General features: G+C 40.3%; 1 protein-coding gene and 1 pseudogene across 3 annotated transcripts in view; one reads left to right on the top strand and one right to left on the bottom strand.

The window, feature by feature from the left end:
- rab11fip4a (RAB11 family interacting protein 4 (class II) a) overlaps positions 1-12,036 on the top strand; it is a 34,012-nt gene extending 21,976 nt beyond the window's left edge. For both annotated transcript variants that reach the window (XM_084372005.1, XM_084372006.1), the window contains 10 exons: positions 601-735; positions 1,408-1,443; positions 1,697-1,805; positions 3,879-3,982; positions 4,435-4,575; positions 5,415-5,496; positions 5,946-6,083; positions 6,161-6,307; positions 7,904-8,047; positions 8,186-12,036. In XM_084372005.1, coding sequence (XP_084228131.1) covers positions 601-735; positions 1,408-1,443; positions 1,697-1,805; positions 3,879-3,982; positions 4,435-4,575; positions 5,415-5,496; positions 5,946-6,083; positions 6,161-6,307; positions 7,904-8,047; positions 8,186-8,302 — 1,153 coding nt within the window. In that variant the 3' untranslated portion in view covers positions 8,303-12,036. The remainder of the gene's footprint in view (positions 1-600; positions 736-1,407; positions 1,444-1,696; positions 1,806-3,878; positions 3,983-4,434; positions 4,576-5,414; positions 5,497-5,945; positions 6,084-6,160; positions 6,308-7,903; positions 8,048-8,185) is intronic.
- Positions 12,037-14,791: 2,755 nt separating this feature from the next.
- On the bottom strand, positions 14,792-21,011 carry LOC311267779 (NLR family CARD domain-containing protein 3-like; annotated as a pseudogene). The gene is made up of 7 exons: positions 20,975-21,011; positions 17,746-19,555; positions 17,475-17,648; positions 17,120-17,293; positions 16,534-16,620; positions 15,483-15,529; positions 14,792-15,330 (listed from the first exon to the last, which is right to left on the bottom strand). The product of its transcript is annotated as an NLR family CARD domain-containing protein 3-like (transcript).
- Between the last annotated feature and the right edge of the window lie 1,599 nt (positions 21,012-22,610).

Below are 22,610 nucleotides of genomic sequence, written 5' to 3'. Positions count from 1 at the left end.
AAATACTGAGTTTACACATTCCCATTGCACACGAAATCCCGATCTCAGTGGGTTTAAGTGAGATTTTTGACCAGTGGAAAAGGGGTAGTGCTGGTGTAAATAATAAAATGAATGATGGCTGAATTCATTTCTAGGGTCCTGGTGTTATTACTCATGTTGGCTCTACTATGATAAGTCACAGTAGGCTGAAATGAGTCAGGCCTGAGCAGAATGGATCAGCAGCAACAATTACTTTTTAGATTCTTATGGAGACCTCATTAGGTGTGTCTCCATCCACCTGTTTTCATGCAAATTAAAAAATGTCTGCTGTGAAAATGGCCAAAGAATTCCCCTGTTGAATTGTGTCACAGCCACTGGGATATGTTCAAAGTATGGCAAAATGAACCGCAGTGCAAGTTTTTTGTAGTGTGTTGTCATTTGCTCAAACAATTAGAAAGAAAAGAATGAAAAAATCGTCCTAAATCTGCACAGCACCTGTCATGCTGTGACATTGTCCAAAAAAAAAATTATTTAATATCTATGGTACTGCCATCTTTTAATATTTTTAACATGTCTATTTCAGTTGTATACTGTACATTGATTAATGTTTTGTAATTGCAGTGCTGGACAGACTCCTCAGAAGATGCGGCAGCTGTATAACAGTGAGCTGCTAGACATTTACTGTTCTCAGTGCTGCAAGAAAGTGAATCTACTCAATGACCTGGAGGCTCGGCTTCGAAACCTCAAGGCCAACAGGTATAACACGCACACGCACACACACACACACACACACACACACACACACACACACACACACACACACACACACAAATAAAGGCTGAGTGGGAACAAACATTTTTGGGTAGTAGACAGACTAGTACAGCGTAGAGAAGACAGAGTGATTTAATCTGCTGCCTCAGCATCACCCCCATATAACAGTCGTCTGATACACATAAGCCTTCTACCCAAACCCCACCCACTTATTCATTCTTGGCACCAGACGCTGCACCCACATCAAAGGGTGAGCCTGAGTTGTTGCTATAGCAACTGTATCCCAATGTGTTGGGGTGGTAGGTTGCAAGTTTTTTGTGTCTCTGTGTGTGAGATGCAATGTAATGCAGCAACAAAGAAGACAGTTTGAGAGAAAATCAGTGAGTGCTCATGCTATACGTAATAGGATCAGAGCCAAACAGTTCAACTTTGATTCGATATGTTTATTGTTATTAATATTTATTTTTCTTCTGATTCAATCTTTGATGCTTAGGTTGTGACCAGATAACAGTGTACTAGCAGTGGCAATAACAGCATAGTTGTTGTAGTAGCAAGTATGTAGTAGGAACAGTAGTTGTCTTTTTAAAAACAGAATGAGAAGCTGTGTTACTGTTACTGAGTGTGAGTGTGTGACTCAGAGTTTCTCTCTTGTTTCAGCCCCAATAGAAAGATTTCCAGCACTGCATTTGGACGGTGAGTGACCTGACCTTCCTACTAATGACCCTTTAAATGAAATGAGTCTGCATTTGCATAGAAAGAGGGGAGCCAGACAATCACTTGTAACAGATCAAACTGATGGGTTCAGCTTTCAGCAGGGTGATAAATACAGTCCTTTAATGAAAGGGCAGGTTTAAAAGCTGGCTCACTCTGAATATGATCATCATGGTTTAGAATTGGTAATAATGTCCGTGCTGCTGGTTTCTAATCTGTGCTCTTTGCCCTGCAGTCAGCTGTTCCAGGCCAACCACAGTGTGTTTGGCTCCAGTCAGGGCAGCAGCACAGAGGATCTGTTCACAGACAGCATCGACTCCTGCGACCTCGACATCACAGAGAAAGTACGAACACACACTCACACAAAAATACAGGCCGTTATTTTACATTTTAGATAAAAGTCAGTTGAAATTATTTGCCCATTTATTATGGTCTGTTTGTTTTAAATCCAACTTTATTGGGTTCACCTGCCCAGTAGATAACAATGGTAGCAGTGGGTAGGACGCCTCTTTGGTTTCCAGTAAGGCTTGAGTTCCTTTGATACATGGACTCAATAATCCTGCAGGTCAGTACTGACTTGATTCCATCACAGGGTTCATTTTCAGTTACAGTATGTAACCATGTACCATTGGAGTAAACGGAAGTCAGTGTTATGTTGCTGGATTCTTAGCTTAATGGTGTTTTTTAACATGGTTGAGTAGTATCCTGCTGGAGGTGTCCGTTTGAACAAGGAGTGTGACCATGAATGCACGCTTCTGTGCTCCTTGACTGTTTTTATTAATCTTAAAAATGTTTTAGCTACAAAAAAGAAAACAAGTAAAACCTAATGTTTTTCCAGGTCAATTATTGTAGCAACCAAGGACTTTATACACATACATTAAAGCAGAAATAGACACCTTTTCAATCATCCCCCTGTGGTTTTACTGTTGGCGCTGCTGTTGCAAAGACAGCGTTGGCAACATGGCTACTGTCCAAAACAAAAAACAACCGTAAGAATCCCAATTTGACCATGATACCGTGATCTGTGCTAAGGCAGAATAAACACGGTTGTAGGGATGTAAGGGATATACCAACTTTTGCAATACCGCGATAAAAAGCTGTCACAATACCATTGTGGGACTCTGACAGTATCTGCTAACCTGTCACGTGGTTATTGTGCTCGTAAAGCTCATGGATCTAACAAAAGAAATCAGTATAAATGCATTTTACTATCTCATGTCATTCTATTGTTCTGTTTAAACAGCAGAGGGCGCACTCATACTGCTCAAGAAGACAGACTGTTTGATTTTGCAACCATGAGAAAAACACAACGTTTACCCATTAACACCCTAAAACCACTGAACAGACAGTTAGGAAATAATAATTTGTCAGTTACGCTGATTGGTGGGACCCGTGGCTGAGTACAATCTTCTCAGCTGTCCTCCCGTGTCACTTTTTTAATGTGATAAAATGATGTCTCCCTCATCTCATCTCATTTTCTTTCCGCGATGGCCCTATTGGGGTCGCGGGGTGTTGCCGCTTTCATCCCCCCTTTTGGGGGGTTGCGGGGCTACTGGGGCCAAATCCAGCTCTCACAGGGCGAAGGCCAGGGTACACCCCTGGATGAGACGCCAGTTCATCCAGGGCCCTCTGATGGCAGAGGCTGCCTTGCAAGGTGCCAACTGCGCATCAGGAGCAGTTTTAGGGGTTCAGCATCTTGCTCAAGGATGCTTCGGCATGTAGCTCAGTTCCGCCCAGGGGAGCTGGGGTTCGAACCAGCAACCTTCTGGTGGCTGGTCACCTGCTCTACCCACTGAGCTACAGCCGCCCCCTGAGCTACAGCCGCCCCTTAAATTAAATGTAAAAAATTAAATACAACAATATAAAATAAATTAAATGGAAAATAAAATAATGACATAAAATGAACTGGGTGAAATGGAACTTGTGCAGAAATGGTTAAACCAGTAGTATGGATTTGTCAGCCCGTTAAAATAATGACATATATGTTGTTTTTCTGTTGTATGATTACCGCTGATATAAGATATCGCACAAACAAAAGATCTATATTTATCAACCTGTAATGTGTGACATTTCTACTGCCATGACACTGTGACATCAGTATTTACTTCATACATTAAAGCAAGAAGGTTTCTATTGCCACTTTAAATAAGTGACATAAAAGTCTTATAGGGTGTGTGTTGTGTTGCCTGTTTGTTTTAATCTGACTCTGCAGAGACTGACAAAAACTAGTGACCTTGTCTCCTCAGCCTTTGAGGGGAAATGCTGACATGCTGCACACCACCTGTCATGTTTAAGGCAGTTCAAGTGTACATTGAGTTGCAGCTCTATGATTTACTGTAAGGAAGAACATTGCCAATCTCTGATACAAAGTATACATTTGTGGTAGGATGAGCTAAAAGCCGGGTTGTGTCCCCCAGGTCAGTTACCTGGAGAAGAAGGTGACAGAGTTAGAAAGCGACAGTCTAGCCAACGGTGACCTCAAGTCCAAACTCAAACAGGAGAACACACAACTTGTACACAGGTAGGAAAACACACATGCTGAATCTGAAAATTGAGTCATTAATTTGTTTATGTTGACCAAAAATCACTCATATTTAGTCTTCCAAATATAACACTTGATATTCTGTTTTTTTACATTTCATGTGAGAAATGTCTGAATAGCACATTATGCCTGTATTTGAATTTATCTTAATTAAAATCCTTTTTCACATCAGCATAAAGTATGCATACCTGTATGTGAATCTATCACAATAGTGTTTCATCTGTGATTTCACCTTAAACTTTCAGATCATTTAATCTGCTGTGAAATTGTGTTCCTCATATGATAGTTATGTATCTCTATTTTTGTAGTATTCTTATAAGATCTAATGGTTTGCTCTGTAGGTCTCAATCTGACGTTAGGTTTGTTGCCACTATGTTAAATATTGCATGATTTCAGTGCATGTAATGTTACTTTCTTTGCCTGCATCCCAGGGTGCATGAGTTGGAGGAGCAGGTGAAGGATGCAGAGGCGAGGGCAGACCAGAGTCTGGAGGAGGAGACGAAGAGGCACCGGGAGGCTTACAGCAAGATGGAGAGGGAAAGAAACCTCGAGATAGACCTGCTCTGTAATAGGTAAACAATAACAAAACACTATGAAGTGAAACCCTGAAAGATTCTGTTGCTGGCTTTGGTTCTGGCTCCAGGACTCTGTTCAGACCTGTTATAACCATCCGTCCTGAGTGCACAGCAGGTGTGAATGGCCCTGAGAGGCATTGAGGACACATTTGAGATCCAATCACAGAGACCACATTCAGAGCTGCATGTTCAATGTGACCACATTGTATTAGCAGTGTGAACACACGTGTCCTAGACCACACTGAAGGACCGCCTACTCAACTGACGTCCTCTGTGAAACATGATGAAGAAGCCATAACAACAGGCAGAATGGATCACAGTCTGTCTGATCTCTGTGTGCTTCACTGTAAATGACATGTTTGGGCTCTCTGAACCTGCCAATGTTGGCAGCAGCTGTTTGTTTCAACTGATCCAACCATTGAACTAGTAACCACAATATCACCAGACTCCCTTTACAAATCATCTGATTTTAAGAGTTGTTGATTGAGGAGAAACTTAACAAACTTTGTGAAACGGCTCCGACAAATTCTAAATCATTGGTGCCTTCTTGTAAATTCAGCATTAAATCAAAACATGAAGTTGTTTGTTTCCTGGTAAAAAGTGTCAGTTAGTGGCAGCCTGTCTGCTTCTGTTTCTAAAGTGCGTCTTACCTGCCAACATTTAGCAGCTTGTGTGTGTGTGTGTGTGTGTGTGTGTGTGTGTGTGTGTGTGTGTGTGTGTGTGTGTGTGTGTGTGTGTGTGTGTGTGTGTGTGTGTGTGTGTGTGTGTGTGTGTGTGTGTGTGTGTGTGTGTGTGTGTGTGTGTGTGTGTGTGTGTGTGTGTGTGTGTGTGTACAGGGTGCAGCAGTTGGAAGATGAGAATGGAGAGATGAAGTTAAATGTGTGCAGACTCAAGTCTCAAACTGAGAAACTGGATCAGGTGAGTTTGATTTACTGAAAGGTTTATTACAACTTGGGTTTTCTGTTTTTTTTGTAATTTTGATCATAATTCCTATGAATAATGATAATAAATTGCTGAGATCTGTAAATGCACTGTTGTTGCTACAAAGATGATGGAAAAAACATGTGTAGTCAATTGGACTGGTCCCAGAGGTTACTCAAACTTATTCTGAAGAGAATGTGAACGTTATACACAAATTGTCCACTGTGAACATTCATCACAGCTCACAGACAGACTTGTTCTGGCCATGTTGCTGTGTTCCCAGACCCCCCATTACTTTGGTGAGCACAGTGCTATTATGAGTAATAAAATGCTAGCCCAAAACTACAAAAATCAAACTCAATGGTAATAATGGCATAAATAATGCTAATAAACTAGCATTATTTTTTTACTCTGTGTGATTGGTTGTTTTCCTCTTTCCTCCGCAGGAGAAGCAGAAGATGACAGACAAGCTGGAGGACACTAGTCTAAGGCTGAAAGATGAGATGGACCTATACAGGAAGATAATGGACAAGCTCTGGCATAACCGCCATGAGTTTCAGAAGGAAAAAGAGTCCATGCAGGAGGTGAGATACTCCAGATAACAGAGACATTAGGTGGAGAATATTCAGAATTTGATCTGATCTAAGCTTTTTCTCTGCAGCTGATCGATGACCTCCGCCGGGAGCTGGAGTATCTGCAGTGCTTTAAGCTGGAGATGGAGCATCCAGGAAAGGGCAAGGGGCTGTCCGAGTTCAACGCCAGGACCAGAGAGAGTGAAATGGAACATGAAGTCAAGAGACTGAAACAGGTGCACACACACTCATCCTTGTTGTTCTATCCTTTAGGCTTGTCATATTGTACTGGGTGCTTCAGTTCACAATCCACACCAAGACTGCACAATAAACACAGAACATATACTCTTGAAATTGAGTCCGTTAGAGTTGGACAATAGATTGGCAACGATGTTACTGCCCGGTATTGGATTATCATACACACAATTCATACTGGCCAAAAAACGTACTTACACACGCTAACATCCAGCTTTTGTGTGCAATATGAATGTAAATTATTGGGATTTACTCCCGGGTCGATTGACTCTGCAGTAGTGGTAAATGGTTAATGGACTTGCATCTCTTTAATTTAAAGCTGTGGTCAGTTTGTCAGTGATGTAGAAGTTGCAACAAATAATCATACACGTTGTCAGACCAACAAAGCAGTTTCAGGTTAAGCTATTACTGTATATTTGACAAATCACTGATACTATATGGTAGCGAGAGTCAGTTATCACAGATGCAAGTGCTAATTGGGTTTATGGAAACCTTGCAGACTGTAGGAAAGACTATTTATGTTAACAACAAAATATGACTTGCTTTTGTTTTCTTGTGGAATAGATGAACCTTTGTAAGATAAAAGCAAGAAAACACAGTCACAGTTTTCTTGGTTGGATGAAATAATAGAATAAATGGATTATACACAAACCCTTCATGAGTCAGAAACTGGGCAACAATATGAGTGTTCGAGCTCTTTTTTTCTGTATTTGCAGCATGTTTTTTGAATGCTGAAGATGTGTTGTCAAATTGATGATGTGTATGTGTTTTCTCAAGTTGCAGTGCGTTGAGCTCTCAGGACCACTTTTATTTCCCCCTGTTTCAAGCCTTTATGCCAAGCTAAGCTAACCAACTGCTGGCTGTAGCCTTTAGTTACTGTACATACATGAGAGTGGTATTGATCTTCTCATTAACTTTGGCAAGTAAGCCAACAAGTGTATTTCCCTATACCTTTTAAAAAGAGTTTCTAAGATGCTGAATTAAAGTTGGGATACACTGATTGTGAAATTCTGGGCCGATACCAGTGTTTAAAGTAATAATTCAGCTGGTAGCAAATGTCCATATCAGTGTTTTGATGTTTTTATTTATTCCCCCTTTTGTGTGAGTAAAACAAAGCATTCTTCATTCTGAAAAAATCAGCCGCTTTAAAGACAATTGACGCTTCATTACACTGTCTATGAAATAATGCAAATATGATCATACAAATTTATGAAACAACCTTTATTAAAACCTTCACAATAATGTAAAATGAAAATAATAAAATGTTTTTAAATCAACTGCTTCAAAGGTAGCCCGTTATACATCTCATTGAGTGCGTAAGTCAATAGGAAGAATTTTGAGCCAATAACTCATGAATGTGCCAGCCCAAAATTGATGCACACAGCAGATAAACATCAGCCATTGGTATCGGTCAAAGTCATCTTATTTGCTGATAGGCTGATAGCAGTCAACAAGGTGAATATTTGCTGATAAATTGGTGCATCGGTGCAAAGCCAGTGTGTGTTGGTCCCACTACAGCCGTAGAGTTTCATCCAGACACCCCTCTAACAGGGACTATTGTGTTTTTCTTTCCCTAGGAGAACCATAAGCTCCGGGATCAGAACGACGACCTGAACGCTCAGATTCTCAGTCTGAGTTTGTATGAGGCTAAGAACCTGTTTTCTTGTCAAACCAAAGCTCAGTGCCTGGCAGCTGAGATTGACAACGCATCAAGAGATGAAGTAAGTCTGTTGCTGGTGGATGGTGTAATGCTGACATTTGAAATGACCGCTCATCTAATGCTTTTTTTGCTCTTGCTCTCGCTCTCTCTCTCTTGCTCACTCTCTCACTCACTGTCTCTCTTTGTCTCTCTCTCTCAGCTGGTCGACGCTTTGAAGGAGCAGGAGGAGATCAACCTGCGTCTGAGGCAGTACATGGACAAAATCATTCTGGCCATTCTTGACCATAACCCCTCCATCCTGGAGATCAAGAGTTAAACTTCATGCATACACACATATTTGTAACACTGTAGTTGTGGAGATCTTCCATTTCCTGACTATTAGCTTGTACCTTAAAGTTACAATCTGTAAGATTTCAGTCCTGGTTGACTTGGTGACATGTATGGTTACTGTGGCATCAGCTAGTGCAGTTCAACACTACAGGTCCCTGATTCCTGAGGGGAGCAAGCATTCTTTGAGTAGCTATGTTGCCAGAAATACAACAGAAGAGCAGATGGTGTGTCTGTTTACAGTACAGCCCAACAAACTGATTTCTTGCTTACGGTGTGAGTAGTTACTTACTTAAAATTGATCATTTGCTGTCAGAAAATGCACCAAATGACTTTCTTGATGTGAATAAACAAAATTAGAGATAACCCACATTTTCTGACATCTATACAGTAACAGTTGCTCCGTGTTCTGCAAGTTGAGTGCTTTAATTTAAACTAGCAACATGAGGAAATGCTGGGATAGCATTAGCACTATCTTATTACAGCTGTGATATGGCATTAGAGTGACAGTAAATGGGCTCATATCAATTATATTAAATTACAAACTGTAATACTGGATTACATGCTACATTGTTTCCTGTGTATTCCTCATGCATGTGAAGGAAATCCGACACTTGAATGGCGGACCCTGCCACAAACAACAAAAACTGCTTTACTATATAGAGAGGTCATTAAGAATGGAAATACATTAAAGGTCCCATATTATTCTCATTATTAGGTTCATACTTTTATTTTAGGTACTAGAAATTTTTCAAAAAACACATTATTTTTCTCATGATGTCCACTGCTGCAGCACCTCTATTTACCCTCTGACTGAATGCGCTGGTTCAGCTCCTGCTCTACTTCAAGTTTCTGAATACGGACTGTTTGCCTGTCTCTGTGGATTAAGCAATCTGATACTTTCACAGTATTTATGTAACACCTATAGCTGCTATTTAATCAAGAAGACAGAGAAATCTCACTTTCTATAATATGGGACCTTTAAAGAGCTGTTGCTGAAAAAAGGTTTGGCCATAAATGGAATAAAAAACTGGGTTTGATTCAGTGCAAATCTTAAGGATTATAACTTTAAACTTGAGCCTAAATCATGAATGTTGTCGCTACTTATGACTGAAACTGTTGCTCACAAATGTAATTACTCTGAGACACACACACACGCACACACACACACGTACCTGTGTATATCTACACTCCCACAGCAGACGATCTTCATATGCACTACAATTGCACATTTATTAATGATCTGTGAATCGCTGTCAAACACCTGTGCCATGTTGAATCTGTCCACCAGTGTTTTGTAATTGTATACTTGAAACTACTGAAATGTGGAGACTGGAAAAGTTCACTTTATTTCTTGTAGTCACAGTACCAATTGTTAAATACAGCTCTACAGTTATTGATTTTAACTGGGCTGTCAGTCATCGGAGGTCCAGACTAACACAGAGGCGAGATTCAAGGAGTGGAGGACATAAAACAACCAGTGATCAGTTAAAGGGCCATACCAGTGTTTTGCATGTTTCCAAAGCAGTCCATAATGTCTCGAACTTTGAACATGTGTTTACCCATCTTCCAGGCCACTGCTTTCATTTCATGGCGGTAAGAAAATCAATTTGCAGAGACTTGAAATTGGTTTGAGTTCAGTATTTCTGTCATCTACATGTTTGTTTTATTGTTGTCAAAGTCATAATGTTGTGTGCCAAAGCTAAGCAGACTTTTCAAACCAATCTGCCATTATATTAATGCAAGTTGATTTTCATACTGTGTGGGAATGAATGGAAAGGTGGAGAAACACTTAAAGGAATAGTTCAACTTTTGGGGAGTTTGGCTTGGTTCAGTCTCATGGCTGTGTGTTAAGTACAGAACAGGATTAGTTTATCTTATCTCAGTATAATGCCTGAAAGCAGGAGGGAACAGCTTGCCTGGCTTTAAGTTAAAAAAAAAACTCCTCTAAAGCACACTAATGAACATATCTGGTTTGTTTAATCTGTACTAAAGCAGAAATATGAAAGTATAAGTTCACTGCAAGTAGTTTGATGGAGTCCTGTTTTTGAACTCTTTCTTTAAAGATTAAGAAACAAATGATCAATAGTGGTCAAAAATAAAGTATTTGTGTACATTTAGTAAATGTCTACAAAATGCATAAACACTGACATGGGCCTTTTAGGTGACACACAAGCAAGTTCTCTGTTTTTAGCTTCTATCTAACCCTTTAATTTGGCTGTGTCAACACAGCTGAATGCCTACATGATTAATATATGCTGTATGCTACACCAAATTTATTTTTAGTAGTAGTCAAAATGTTAATGTCAGTAAATGTGTCATTGAGGCTTTGCGGGACAGTTCAGTGATGTGTCAAAAGCTTTTAACCAGGATGACCACTTGAGTTAAAGGTATTTAAAGGTGTCAGGAGCCAATATTATGTGCCAAATCTTTTCAAACATTTCACTGTTTCCATTTCCAGATCCACAATTTAATAAAGAAAAAGGTCATAGTTGAAGGGCATCAAACGTGTCATACAGAGTTGGGTGGCTCAGTTTCCGCAGATTCTTGGCTCTATATTAAATTGCGACCACTAGTAGTGCTATGGAGCAATGTCTTGTTTGTACTGCACATGCACACAAGCATTTTTATCTTTTATTTATTTCGTGTGGTTAGATTCACACACTGTTATGCTGATCAACAGTTTGTGGCCGTGATGTGCCATCACACATAAAGGACAGAGGCCTTGAGGAAGACTACAAGCTAGCAAACATGGATGAAAACAAATGTTTGCAATTGTTTTATGGGGAAGAAAATGCGCTAAAGTTTTGTTAGGTCTGAGGGATCCATACATGTTCTCTTGAGTACCCTCAACAGAACTTTGTTTAGATAAAAACTACACAGGCCACCTTAAGTAGCCTCTTGGAAACACAGAAATGTCAGAAATTGGATTTTACTGATGAATGAATTCTGATTATTTCCAAATGGGTTTTTACAAAAATTACCTATAAGCAACCACTGATTTAAAACGGGGAAACTCAGTTGATTTCTACGCTGCCTTCAGTGTCTTTGGAAACCACTTTATTACGTATATGATGTTAATCAGTCTCTCTTCAAATAATTTAACATAAACAAACACACCACAAAGGTATTCCACAGGTCTGTCACAGGACAAGAGCAGTATTGAGCTGCTATAGTGAGCACTATATTAAGTTACAAATGAAAGTTTTGCTTCATTGCACAAATTGTTCACATGGTGATTTCTTCATAGTTTGTTCTTTGACATGTTTTGTGCATTTGCATACGAGGTATGAAAAATATTATTTAAGCACTCCAGCTATGATTTTATCATTGTTGCCATTGTAAGTGAGCTTTTTTATTGACCTTTTACTTTATTACACAGTATTTGTGATTTCATACACTGTAAATGTTGTACAGAATCTAGTTACTATTCATGTGCAAGTCATTCCACTTATTTAAACGGACTCTTTGAGAGTTTTGACACAAAATTAGAAAATATCTGTTGTAGAATATATTATGAACTCAATAATATATAGCACACTTAAGTGTCATAGCCAAAGTGTTTACCTGGAGAAATAATATTCAACATGAAGACATAATAGTTTGTCACAACTCACGTGTTCACTTTTGATTTCTTTTACGTGTGTTGCACATGGAATTATGAGTGACCATGTCATACAAACTAGATGTGTAAATAAAATCCATTAGCTTCGGCATGACACAGTTGGCTCTGGTTGTATGTTGTCTCTCCAGCAGGACTCAAGACACACCTGACCGTAGGTGTCATCTACGCTGGGGACTCTGGGGACTTGTCCCCACCACTTTTTAAAATGTTTGTTTTGGAGAATAAATTCAAACTCAGAATTTTAATATTTACAATGTTAATGAGGTATTAATACAAACTCAGAAAAATGATTTCCCCCCCCCCCCCCCATAAGTGAATAAACAAGCTGTTCTTAGAGTAAAATAAGGTCCCCAGAACACCGTTTGACCCTGCCACCTTTCTAGCTTCAAAATAAAACAGTATATTGCATTGTCAGTAATTGCTTTGTCCTCTAAGGTCAGTTTGATTATTCAGTCATGAAAACAAAGACAGTTTGTTTATTTAGTTTGTTTAGTTATAAAAAAAAATCAGTCAATGAGTGCTCCTTTAATGATCTGAAAAGTAGCTTGAACAAGGACATTTTGATTAACAAATGAAAACCCTTTGCCATTTATTAGGTATGTAGTGACCATTAATCATCCTTTTCCCCATATTTCAAAGCTACTGTTGGTAGGTAAAACATTAGATAAAAAAATCAATCTTAAAAATCAGTTCTAGAATGTAACTAAGTACTATGTATGTTATGCTACTTTATATTTCAACTCCACCAGATTTTGGAGGCAAATACTGTACTTTATACTCCACTAAATTTATTTGATAAGTTTAGTTACTAGTTACTTTTCAGATTACTTGTTAGCTAATGCCTGAGACTATGATGCATGTGTAACTTTTTTGGAAGTTTACTGGAGCATTTACAGTACCAAAAAGTGTCCCACATTACGTCAATTCACCCTAACATTTAAATAAGAATAAAGAGAGCTCCAAAACAAGCACAGGCTGTTTCACCATCAAATCTACAGGTAGATGAATTTCGATATATTTCTTTCTCCTGTTGGAGAAATTGGCCTGTTGTGTGATTTGGTGGCCCCCACAGTTTCTGAGTGCTACACCACTGTGATAATTGAAAATCCCAGATGTGACAGTTTGTTCGGACATAATGTGCGGTTGTAAATGACCTGGGTACCCTTATCTAACCCTTTGTTCCTAGAAGTAGCCTAGTGTAATCTGTAATTCATGGCCAGTTTAACCTGCTGTAGTCTGAATGTGACAATCTCTGACATAAAAACTGGAGGGAAAACATGTGTGTCATTACCTTCCATGTATTCTCAGGATAGTGTGGGAGTTTAAGGCTATACTAACCTCTCAAATACCAGTGGCATTACACACATGGGACATTTTTTCGAATCAACATCAGGTCAGTAGTCCAGCCCCTCTACATTAACCACAAGGGTGCCACCAAATCAACAAATGAGCGTAGTCAGTCCATTTTCACATATAAACAAATATGACACTTCACTGATACGCGTCATTTCTCGTCTATCTGGATACATTAACCACATACTGTGTATCCATTTCTAATGGCCAGATTGCAAATCTAATGGTTTTCCATCTCTGGCTACATGCAAATCAGGGGTCACTCAACTCCAGTCCAGAAGGAGGATGCTGTTTGGTAACTTCGTAAACACCATGGCTGGCTCTTTCTATATAGGCGTCTGTTCGAAAGCAACATGCAAAAAAGAACATCCTAACCTCTTAAGCTGTTACTATGTTCAGCTAGCTTTGCCCTCAAATTATCGGTCAGTTTCTTAACTGAACATTGACTGTATGTCATTCATTGAACTTTCTGTAAAAGACTGTATCTTTTAATGACTAATTCTGTTTAGGGGATGCCAGGACCATAGAACATCTCACTGGTGTTGTGCATTTAAACACAAGGATCCAAGAGCTGTTAAACCCTTTATTGAGTTCAGAATGGTTGATCAGATGGATGATGGAATCATTTCTGTGCAACACCAAACAAAGATCAATATATTGCTATACATGCCATAACTAAGTTACACAAAAAGTGCATTAGAACAAAAGGTAGCTTATATTATTAATGCATCCTCTAAGGTTGGAGATTCTTTCAAGCCGCATTAATCAAAACCATAAAGGTAATACATGATAACATAATACAATTTTAAATCTAAATATACACCAAATGCTTTACTTACAGGTTTAAGCTTCTCACAGGTAAGTATGATAGGCATCAAACAACTCTAAATAATATGTTGTGCCTCATTGTCTCCATCCACTATTGTGTTATTGTAGATATTCTCTCTGGCAACTTAAATAGAAAAAAAAAATTAAAAAAAATGGAAAAGTCATCATGACAGTCAGCCCTCCTGACCTGCAGAAAAGAGCATCCCTCTCCAGGAGTGAGAGCCAGACAGGGTCTGCTATTTACTCATGGTGATTATGTGGTGTCATTTGGAGCAAAAAACTTCTCTTTGTCACTTTCCACGATGGATGGTGAGTCCGGATCTCAATCACAACACATTATAACACCATCCATTTGATTATAAACAGTTTTGCTGAGACATTTTAGATTTACAGGGGGAAACATGCCAGAGACCCCCCACAGAACTCGGCGTTATGATGTGATGCCTCTTTTGGTTGCTGTATGAAATGACACACTGGAGCTGCTTTATGGCGGCACTGCTTGGTTCAGTGTGAACAAACAAAAGTGATGTAGAGGTGAGCCTTCAATGTGGAATCTCTATCTGAAAAGGGCTTCAGTCTCACAGGCTTCAGATTTTTAACACTTTCCATTTAGCAATTGTCTCTGTTAAGCTGTGTGTGTTTCTTCACTGCTCACTTGCACTCTATCTCGTGCTATATCTGACACAGAGAAACTGATGATTCACACTTTGACTCAAATCCAAATGCAGGATAGAGAGGTTCAGTGAATGTGGTGTTGAAGGTGTGGAGGTGGATCAGTGTGTCAGAGGAGACTCTGTAGAAGGACAGAGTGCCAGCAGGCCAGTCCAGATACACTCCTACTCTGCCACAGTCAAAGGAGGACTGGATGGGTGTGACTACTCTCCTGTTTTTGTGACAGGCAGAGAACTTACTATCACAACATAACAGACTCCAGGACTTGTTATTCTGTCCGATCCAGCAGTCATCATCCTGCCCTTTTCTTTCGATTCCTTTGTAAGCCACTCCGATATTAACCCCCCCTTTCCACTCCACCTCCCAGTAACAGCGACCAGTCAAACCTTCTCTACACAGAACCTGCTTCCAGTGGTGAAATCTCTCTGGATGCTCAGGGTACGGCAGCTTCTCCAACACCTCTGTCACCTTTCTGTTGTCCTCAGACAGAGCGAGATTACAGTTTATGGTGTTTGGGTCCAGTGTGAGTTCACAGGCATCTGATGGGGAGAGTAAGACAACCAAAACATCATTTTAAACCTGTTACATTTCTAAATGATTCATATATTAACAGTTTCGCAAACACTTCTGCGTTATATTATATCAGCGAGAATGGAATTAAACGGTGCTAAATCGTCATAAACACACTTACACTTCCTCTGACCCAACTTCAACCTCTTCACTCCACCATTTTCCACACTGGGGATGAGAAATACAAATCAAATCAGCATATTATCATTTATAAGTAATGATAAGATTTTTCATGCATCACATATATCCACAAAATACATTAACAACATTGTCTCCTTAAACCACAACCCCATCACAATCATGTAAAGGGCATGTGAGACCCTGCTAGTAATGTTATTGTCTCGTGTATGATTGGTTTGACAGGGTTAGTAAGAAGGAGATCAGTGTACTGGGACACATTCCTGGAGCCAGGCCTTAAGGATGTACATTTAGTTTGGTTTGCACTTGTTGCAGATATGAAAACTTGGTTGTTTCTTGAGTACCAAACTGCTGTCAGGAAATTCAGCTCTCTTTGGAGAAAGTGCAGTGCTGAAGAAGGCTCCACCTCTGCGGGGCTTCAATGCTAATCTTAGCAAGGACTGGAGCATCTGAAAGCACATGACTGATTGGATCCAGAGTAGTGAGCTGTTGTTGCATGTGTGCTAGTTAAAGGCGTAATTTGCAAGAGATGGCCAGAATTCAAAGGCTGAAATAATTTCACATCTTACTCTGTGAATTCAGGATTTATTTGGACCAAACCAAGAGTGTTTTGGTGAGTTTTATGTTTATGTATTTTGATTTATGATGAGTTACGGAGGCAGTTAAGCTTGTCTTAATTTGGTAGAAGAGAGAAACTTGAATTCAGACAGTGTGAGATTGTATGTTTTGTTTTAGCAAAAATATTTCCTTTCCTGACATTTTGTGAGTTTATTTGTTGAACAAGTGACGAACTTGCAGCTCACATATTGCGTAGCTGAAAACCAAGGGAACTATCAGTCTATCGCCTCTTGAGGTACAAAAACCATCACAAGGAAATCCATTTACATGTCTTCACAAGACAGGTATAGCTTCCTGTATTTAAGACTCTTCGTCTTCGTTCTTCGGGCACAAGAGCAAGTGTGATTTTGCTGATTGTGGCAATTCTATTGAAGTTGGTCAATTCTCAAGAGCTATGGTGTGCAGTCAATTCATACTTGCCATTGTGGCATTCAAAGAACCTGCTGAAGAACTCTGGCAATGAGGGAGACTCAAGCTCTAGAAGGTGGCGACTCAGAGAAGTACTGGCAAACGAAAAGGACTGCAGTTAGTTTTAAGTGAGTGCTGGGGTAAGGGAGGAGATTGGAGAAGCTCGGGACAATGAAATCAGATGTCTTGGACACCCGTACATCGTTGATATTCTGGAACAAGACATGAAGCTGCATCTGTGGTTGGGTTTCATTGGGAACACTTTTGTTCTTTTGGCTTCATTGAACCATACCTTTTGATGTCTGAGACCAACGCCTAGTAGAAAGCCTTCGGTAGGGACTAAAAGATTAAGCAACCTTGATTGGTTTCCATGCATGGTCTCATTGCTCCATTGAATTTAAATAAGCCAGTTTAGGTGGTTTGGGTGCCTAAAATTGATGTCTCTCTCTAGGTAACACTGACAAGAGGAAGACCTGAAAGTAAAACATGTTGGCGATATCTCTCCCTTCTAGCCAAGGAGGCTTTGAGGATTCCCTAAAAGAAGCATGAGAAAGTTACGAGGGAAAACGCTGATGATCACCGTCATTGCCTTACCTCAGAGTAGTCAGTTGTAAGCGAGTATCCTCCCGGACAACTGAGAGCAGCTTGATCCCTGAGTCTCCTGGATGGTTGTAGCTCAGGTCAAGCTTTCTCAAATAGGAGGGGTTAGAGCTTAGGGCTAAGGCCAGGGCAGCACACCCTTCCTCTGTGACCAGACAGCCTGATAGTCTGCATACACATTGAGAAAGCAAGCAAATAGAAATACATTGTTGGGTTTTGTTTCACTGAACCCTAAGGAGTTACTGAAACCCAGCTCAAAATGTAGATCAGTGTATGGGTTGTAAACATACTTAACACAGGATAGGTGGTAATGCAAACTGTTTTTAAATTTAGATTAAAGGATATTGACCTCAGAGTTTCCAGTCTACAGTGTGGACTTCCTAGTCCAGCAGAGAGAAGCTTCACTCCTGAATCCCTCAGATTGTTGTTACTCAGGTCCATCTCTCTCAGACTGGAGGACTGGGAGCTAAGAACTGATGCCAGAGCTTCACAGCTTCTCTCTGACAAGTTACAGCCATTCAGCCTGAAAAATAAATAATAAATGTATCTTTTAGTGCAACCTCTGTATGTTGAATGTCTAGTTTAATATTTATACTTAATTTGGTTAGTAGTGCTCCTACATAGCTATTTTGGAGACTTGGATCACTGGCAGCAGCCTCAGGAGGCCTTCCTCTGAAACAGAGTAGTTCCTTAAGTCAAACACCTCCAGGTCTTTTTCTGATGACAGCAAGATGAAGACCAGGGCTGACCACTGAGCAGGAGAGAGTTTGTCTGTGGAAAGACTTCCTGAACTTAAGTACTTTTGGATCTCCTCCACTAGAGAATGATCATTCAGCTCATTCAGACAGTGGAACAGGTTGATGCATCTCTCTGGAGATGGATTCTCGCTGATCTTTTCCTTGATGTGCTGCACTGTCTCATGGTTGGTATATGGGCCCCATCCTGTCTGTTTCAATAGACCTTGTAGAAGATTCTGATTGGTCTCCAGGGAGAGACCCAGGAGGAAGCGCAGGAACAAGTCAAGGTGTCCATTCGGACTTTGTAAGGCCTTGTCCACAGCAGTCTGCAGGATTGTTTTTTCCTTTGTTCTGAATGTCAGTAACTTAGGCCACCACTTGGCTTTTGAGCATGGTTCTGCCAGTAGGCTGACACCAGTGTTGGTGAATGTCACAAAGACATACAGAGCAGCCAGAAACTCCTGAATACTCAAATGGACAAAACAGAACACCTTGTCCTTGTACAGCCCACACTCCTCTTTAAAGATCTGCGTGAACACCCCTGAGTAGACTGAGGCTGCCCTGATATCGATGCCACATGCTTTCAGGTCTGATTCATAGAAGATCAAGTTGCCTTTCTGCAGCTGCTCGAAAGCCAGTTTTCCCAGAGACATGATGATGTTGCAGGTCTGGGTGTTCCAGGGCAGGTCTGTCTCTGCTCCTCCAAAATACTTGACATTCCCTACTTTGGACTGAACCACCAGGAAATGGATGTACATCTTAGTTAGGGTCTTGGGTAACTCTCCATTTTCATCCGCTCTCAACACATGGTCCAGAACTGTAGCTGTGATCCAGCAGAAGACTGGGATGTGGCACATGATGTGGAGGCTTTGTGATGTCTTGATGTGGGCAAAGATTCTGCTGGCCTCCTCCTCCTCTCTGAATCTCTTCTTGAAATACTCTTTCTTTTGGATGTCGGTGAACCCTCTCACTTCCGTCACCATGTCAACGCACTCAGGAGGGATCTGACTGGCTGCTGCAGGTCGTGTGGTTATCCAGAGGCGAGCAGAGGGAGCAGTTTTCCTGTGATGAGGTTTGTCAGCAGCCCATCCACTGAGGTTGGCTTTGTAACATCAGTCAGGATGTCATTATTGTGGAAGTCCAGAGGAAGTCGACACTCGTCCAGACCATCAAAGATGAACACAACCTTGCAATCGTCAAAGCTGCATATTTCTGCTTCCTTTGTCTCAGAAAGAAGAGATGCAGAAGCTCCACCAAGCTGTAGGTTTTCCCACTCAGCAGATTCAGCTCTCTGAAAGTGAATGGAAATGTGAAGTGTATGTCGTGGTTGGCTTTGTCTTCAGCCCAGTCCAGACTGAACTTATGTGTCAAGAACTGTTTTCCCAATGCCAGCGACTCCCTTTGTCATCACTGTTCTGATTGGTTGATGATCTCTGCCAGGTAAGTGTTTGAAGATGTCTTCACACTTGATCATAGATTCTGGTCTTGATGGTTTCCTGGATTTGGTTTCAATTCCGTCTGATCTCATGTTCATCATTGACTTCTCCACCCTGTCCCTCTGTGATGTCGAGCTGTGTATACATGTCATTAAGAAGTGTGGGCTTTCCTGCTTTAGCAATTCCCTCAAAAAAACACTGGAACTCCCCTTTCAGGTTAGATTTGAGTTTTTGTTGGCATAAAGGAACAACAGCTTCTAAAAGAAGAAGCAGAAAAAATGTGGTTAGCAATACAGAACCACTTTAACAAATGTTGGGCTCAGAAAGTATTAATGGATTTGACTGGCAAATTGCCTATGACTAATGGTTGGAGCTGGACAGTTAATAAACTCACCCTATAGCCAGTTAGTATGAGGTTTTCATCAGCTGTCCCCCATTAACACGTCAGTTTGAATCTCACAGCTTTTCTTGCTGAGACCCCATGCTTCTCTGCCTCTCATTGGCTAGTACTCATTGCCCTCGACTTAACATTATATCATAATGTCAGGTTGTACAATACTCGGTTCCTGACTAAATTCCTGCAAAGCTAATAGCATTCCCATCTGCCTTAGCTTCACTTTCTTTGGTGCTAATTAGTTAATATTAGAATGCTAACAAGCTTAAAGGATAACACTGCCAGAGATTCTTAACTTTGTAGCCCTCCAGTGATTAAACTTCTCACTTTACTGCAGTGATGTTGTTGATGAGTTCGAACCCTAATTCGTGACATCACTTTTGGGTGTGGTTACAGGTACAACAAAGCACAATGAAGACCACACCAGATATGTGGTCGTAAGTGAGGCTGGTGCTGTTACTCTTTGATGATGGTGACCATGGTAAAAAATACTGCTAAACATTAGCATGTTGACATTGCCATTATTAGTCCAGCATTTTTTAACCTAGTTGGGACAGTCAAGGTTCAAGCCAACTTAGATCAGTTCCCACAGAAGGCTAGCCAAGTGTTTGTGGTCAAACTGGTGCTTCAGACCAATCAGTGTCCTGTGAGGAACTACTGGCAGCTACAGTACGGGTGCAGTTTAGATTTGATAACCAGCGACTGTTAGTTTGAAAACAACAATGGCGGCTGCTGAAGAAGTAAGCATGCTGCTAGCAGCAGTTATATCAGAACTAGAGAGTTAATTTAATGAACAGATTAGCAAAGGGCAACACTAAAAGCTTTTCCTCAATGAAAATCATGTTTTTCACTTCAAATTTAATTTACCATCTGGCTCCACTGGTGCTCACGCTCTCCAACTGTTGATCTGATTAGTTGAAGTTAGCTCTCGATGGACAGATGGTTCATCCAATCACCTGCCAAGTATTTTTGGAAAGTGGCTGCCCTTTTCCAAACAGTTTCCAATCACAATTTCCCAGATGGTTCTGTGGAACAACCCACCTGGCACGTCAGGTTACAGCTGAACCTCATTTCACTGGTTTCTCAGTTAATGCAAATGTAGAGTTACTTTGCAATGATTGAGAGAACTATTTTTGGTGGAGCCAGTAACAATTTGTTGTCATTTACTGTGCCACCTAACGAGATTAAGGGATTATAGGTTTCACTGGCTGCTGTATCTAAGAAATGCCACAAAGTATGTATTTTTTTCCCATTCCTCTTAACATCATTTTAAGCCTCTTACTGCTCTGCAGAGAGTCAGCCAGATCCTCCAGCTTCATTTCCTTCAGGAAGTGTAGTGTGATCTTCAGAAAGGCCCATCTGCTCCTCCTCCTCTGCTCCTCCTCCTCACTGTCCATTATGTTTTCCTTTTTCTTCTGACCCTCTGAAGGCTCAGTGTAATGTGGATTGAGAACCCTTTTGAAACATCTTCAGCTCATTCTTCACAAACATGATAATGTTCTCTTCAAGCAGCTGCAACATAATAACATGGGAATAAACATGTGAATCAAAACATCACATCCAAGTTGCCTTTCAAAAAGTTTAGCATATGTTAATGTGTGGCATTATATTTTCTCATTGTAGTAACATTTACTAACCTAAATGTGGACTCCAGATCTGTTTGATCCTTCTGGACAGGATTATTAGTGGTAGCCTCTGATCCCTCTTGTTGGATACTGAAAACACAATGTACAAAGACATGCAATGACACATGCAGAACACATAAAAATGCATGAAACACAATTTTGCACTGATTTCAAACTTTTATGTTGCATAATTTTTTACTGTAACACAAAGGGTCATGGAAGTAGATTGTATACTAACATTTTCGCATTGCACCACAACAACCCCTTTACTACCCTATCAATAGCAAATCAATACAGTGATATTTTAATATTTAAAAGTACTTACATATTTTCAAATGCATGTTGTTGATCTTTAAAATCAATCAGGCCACCTATTGAATGATCACTCATGAACACACAGCTGGGTGAGACTGGCCTCTCATCCTGGGTGCTGATTGACAGAAGAGAGGAGGGTGAGAAACTTACAATCACACCAGTTTTATTCCTCAAGTCTGATAACAACAAACCTCTCAGTGTCTTATTATTTTATTATCCGTCATAAATGTTTACCTTCATTTAGCTGATGAAAGTAATAAAGGCTGACGTAGGACCAGCAGAGTGTGAGGAAAGTAAATGAATAACTCTCTGTTTCCTTTAAATAACTAATGTCTAGCACTTTTGGCTGCGCCAAGTCAAACTGAGCTGAACACTGTGATGCTGATCACACTTCTTTTCTGAAGAATGGTGTTGATCTTTAAAACCAATCAGGCCTCCTATTGAATGCTCACTCTGCTTGGACGCACAGCTGGGGTTCAGGTGAATCTGGTCTCAAATGCTGAATGCTGGTTGACAGAGAGAGGATTAGCACTGGGGTGGGGGCTAACATGGTGGTTGGACCGGTATAATTTCTCATGAACTAATCGTGAAAACAACAAACCATTCAGTATTTTATTATGAGTTGTACATTTTTATCTTTTGCCACCAGGGAGATAACAATGAGGATGAAACATGACCAACAGAATGTGAGGTAAGTAAATAAGTACCTGTCTTTTTCAAAACTACAAGCAAATGTTCATTATAAAAGAAATCAGTACCGTAGCTTCACATGAATTCTAGATGACTAACACAATGCATCTGGAAGCAGCAGTGTTGAAAAACTTGCATCCTTTTTCATGATCTAGATATCACTTTGTTCGCTTATGAAAAACATACCTCTTTTTCAAAGCTTCATGACTGCCTTTAAAATCAATCAGGCCTCCTATTGAATGGCCACTCTGCTTGGACACACAGCTGGGTTCAGGTGAATCTGGTCTC

This window comes from Pagrus pagrus (assembly GCF_965226575.1).
Source record: "Pagrus pagrus genome assembly, chromosome: 13".
Lineage (NCBI taxonomy): Eukaryota > Metazoa > Chordata > Actinopteri > Spariformes > Sparidae > Pagrus > Pagrus pagrus.
This window is presented reverse-complemented; position numbering and strand designations above follow the sequence as displayed.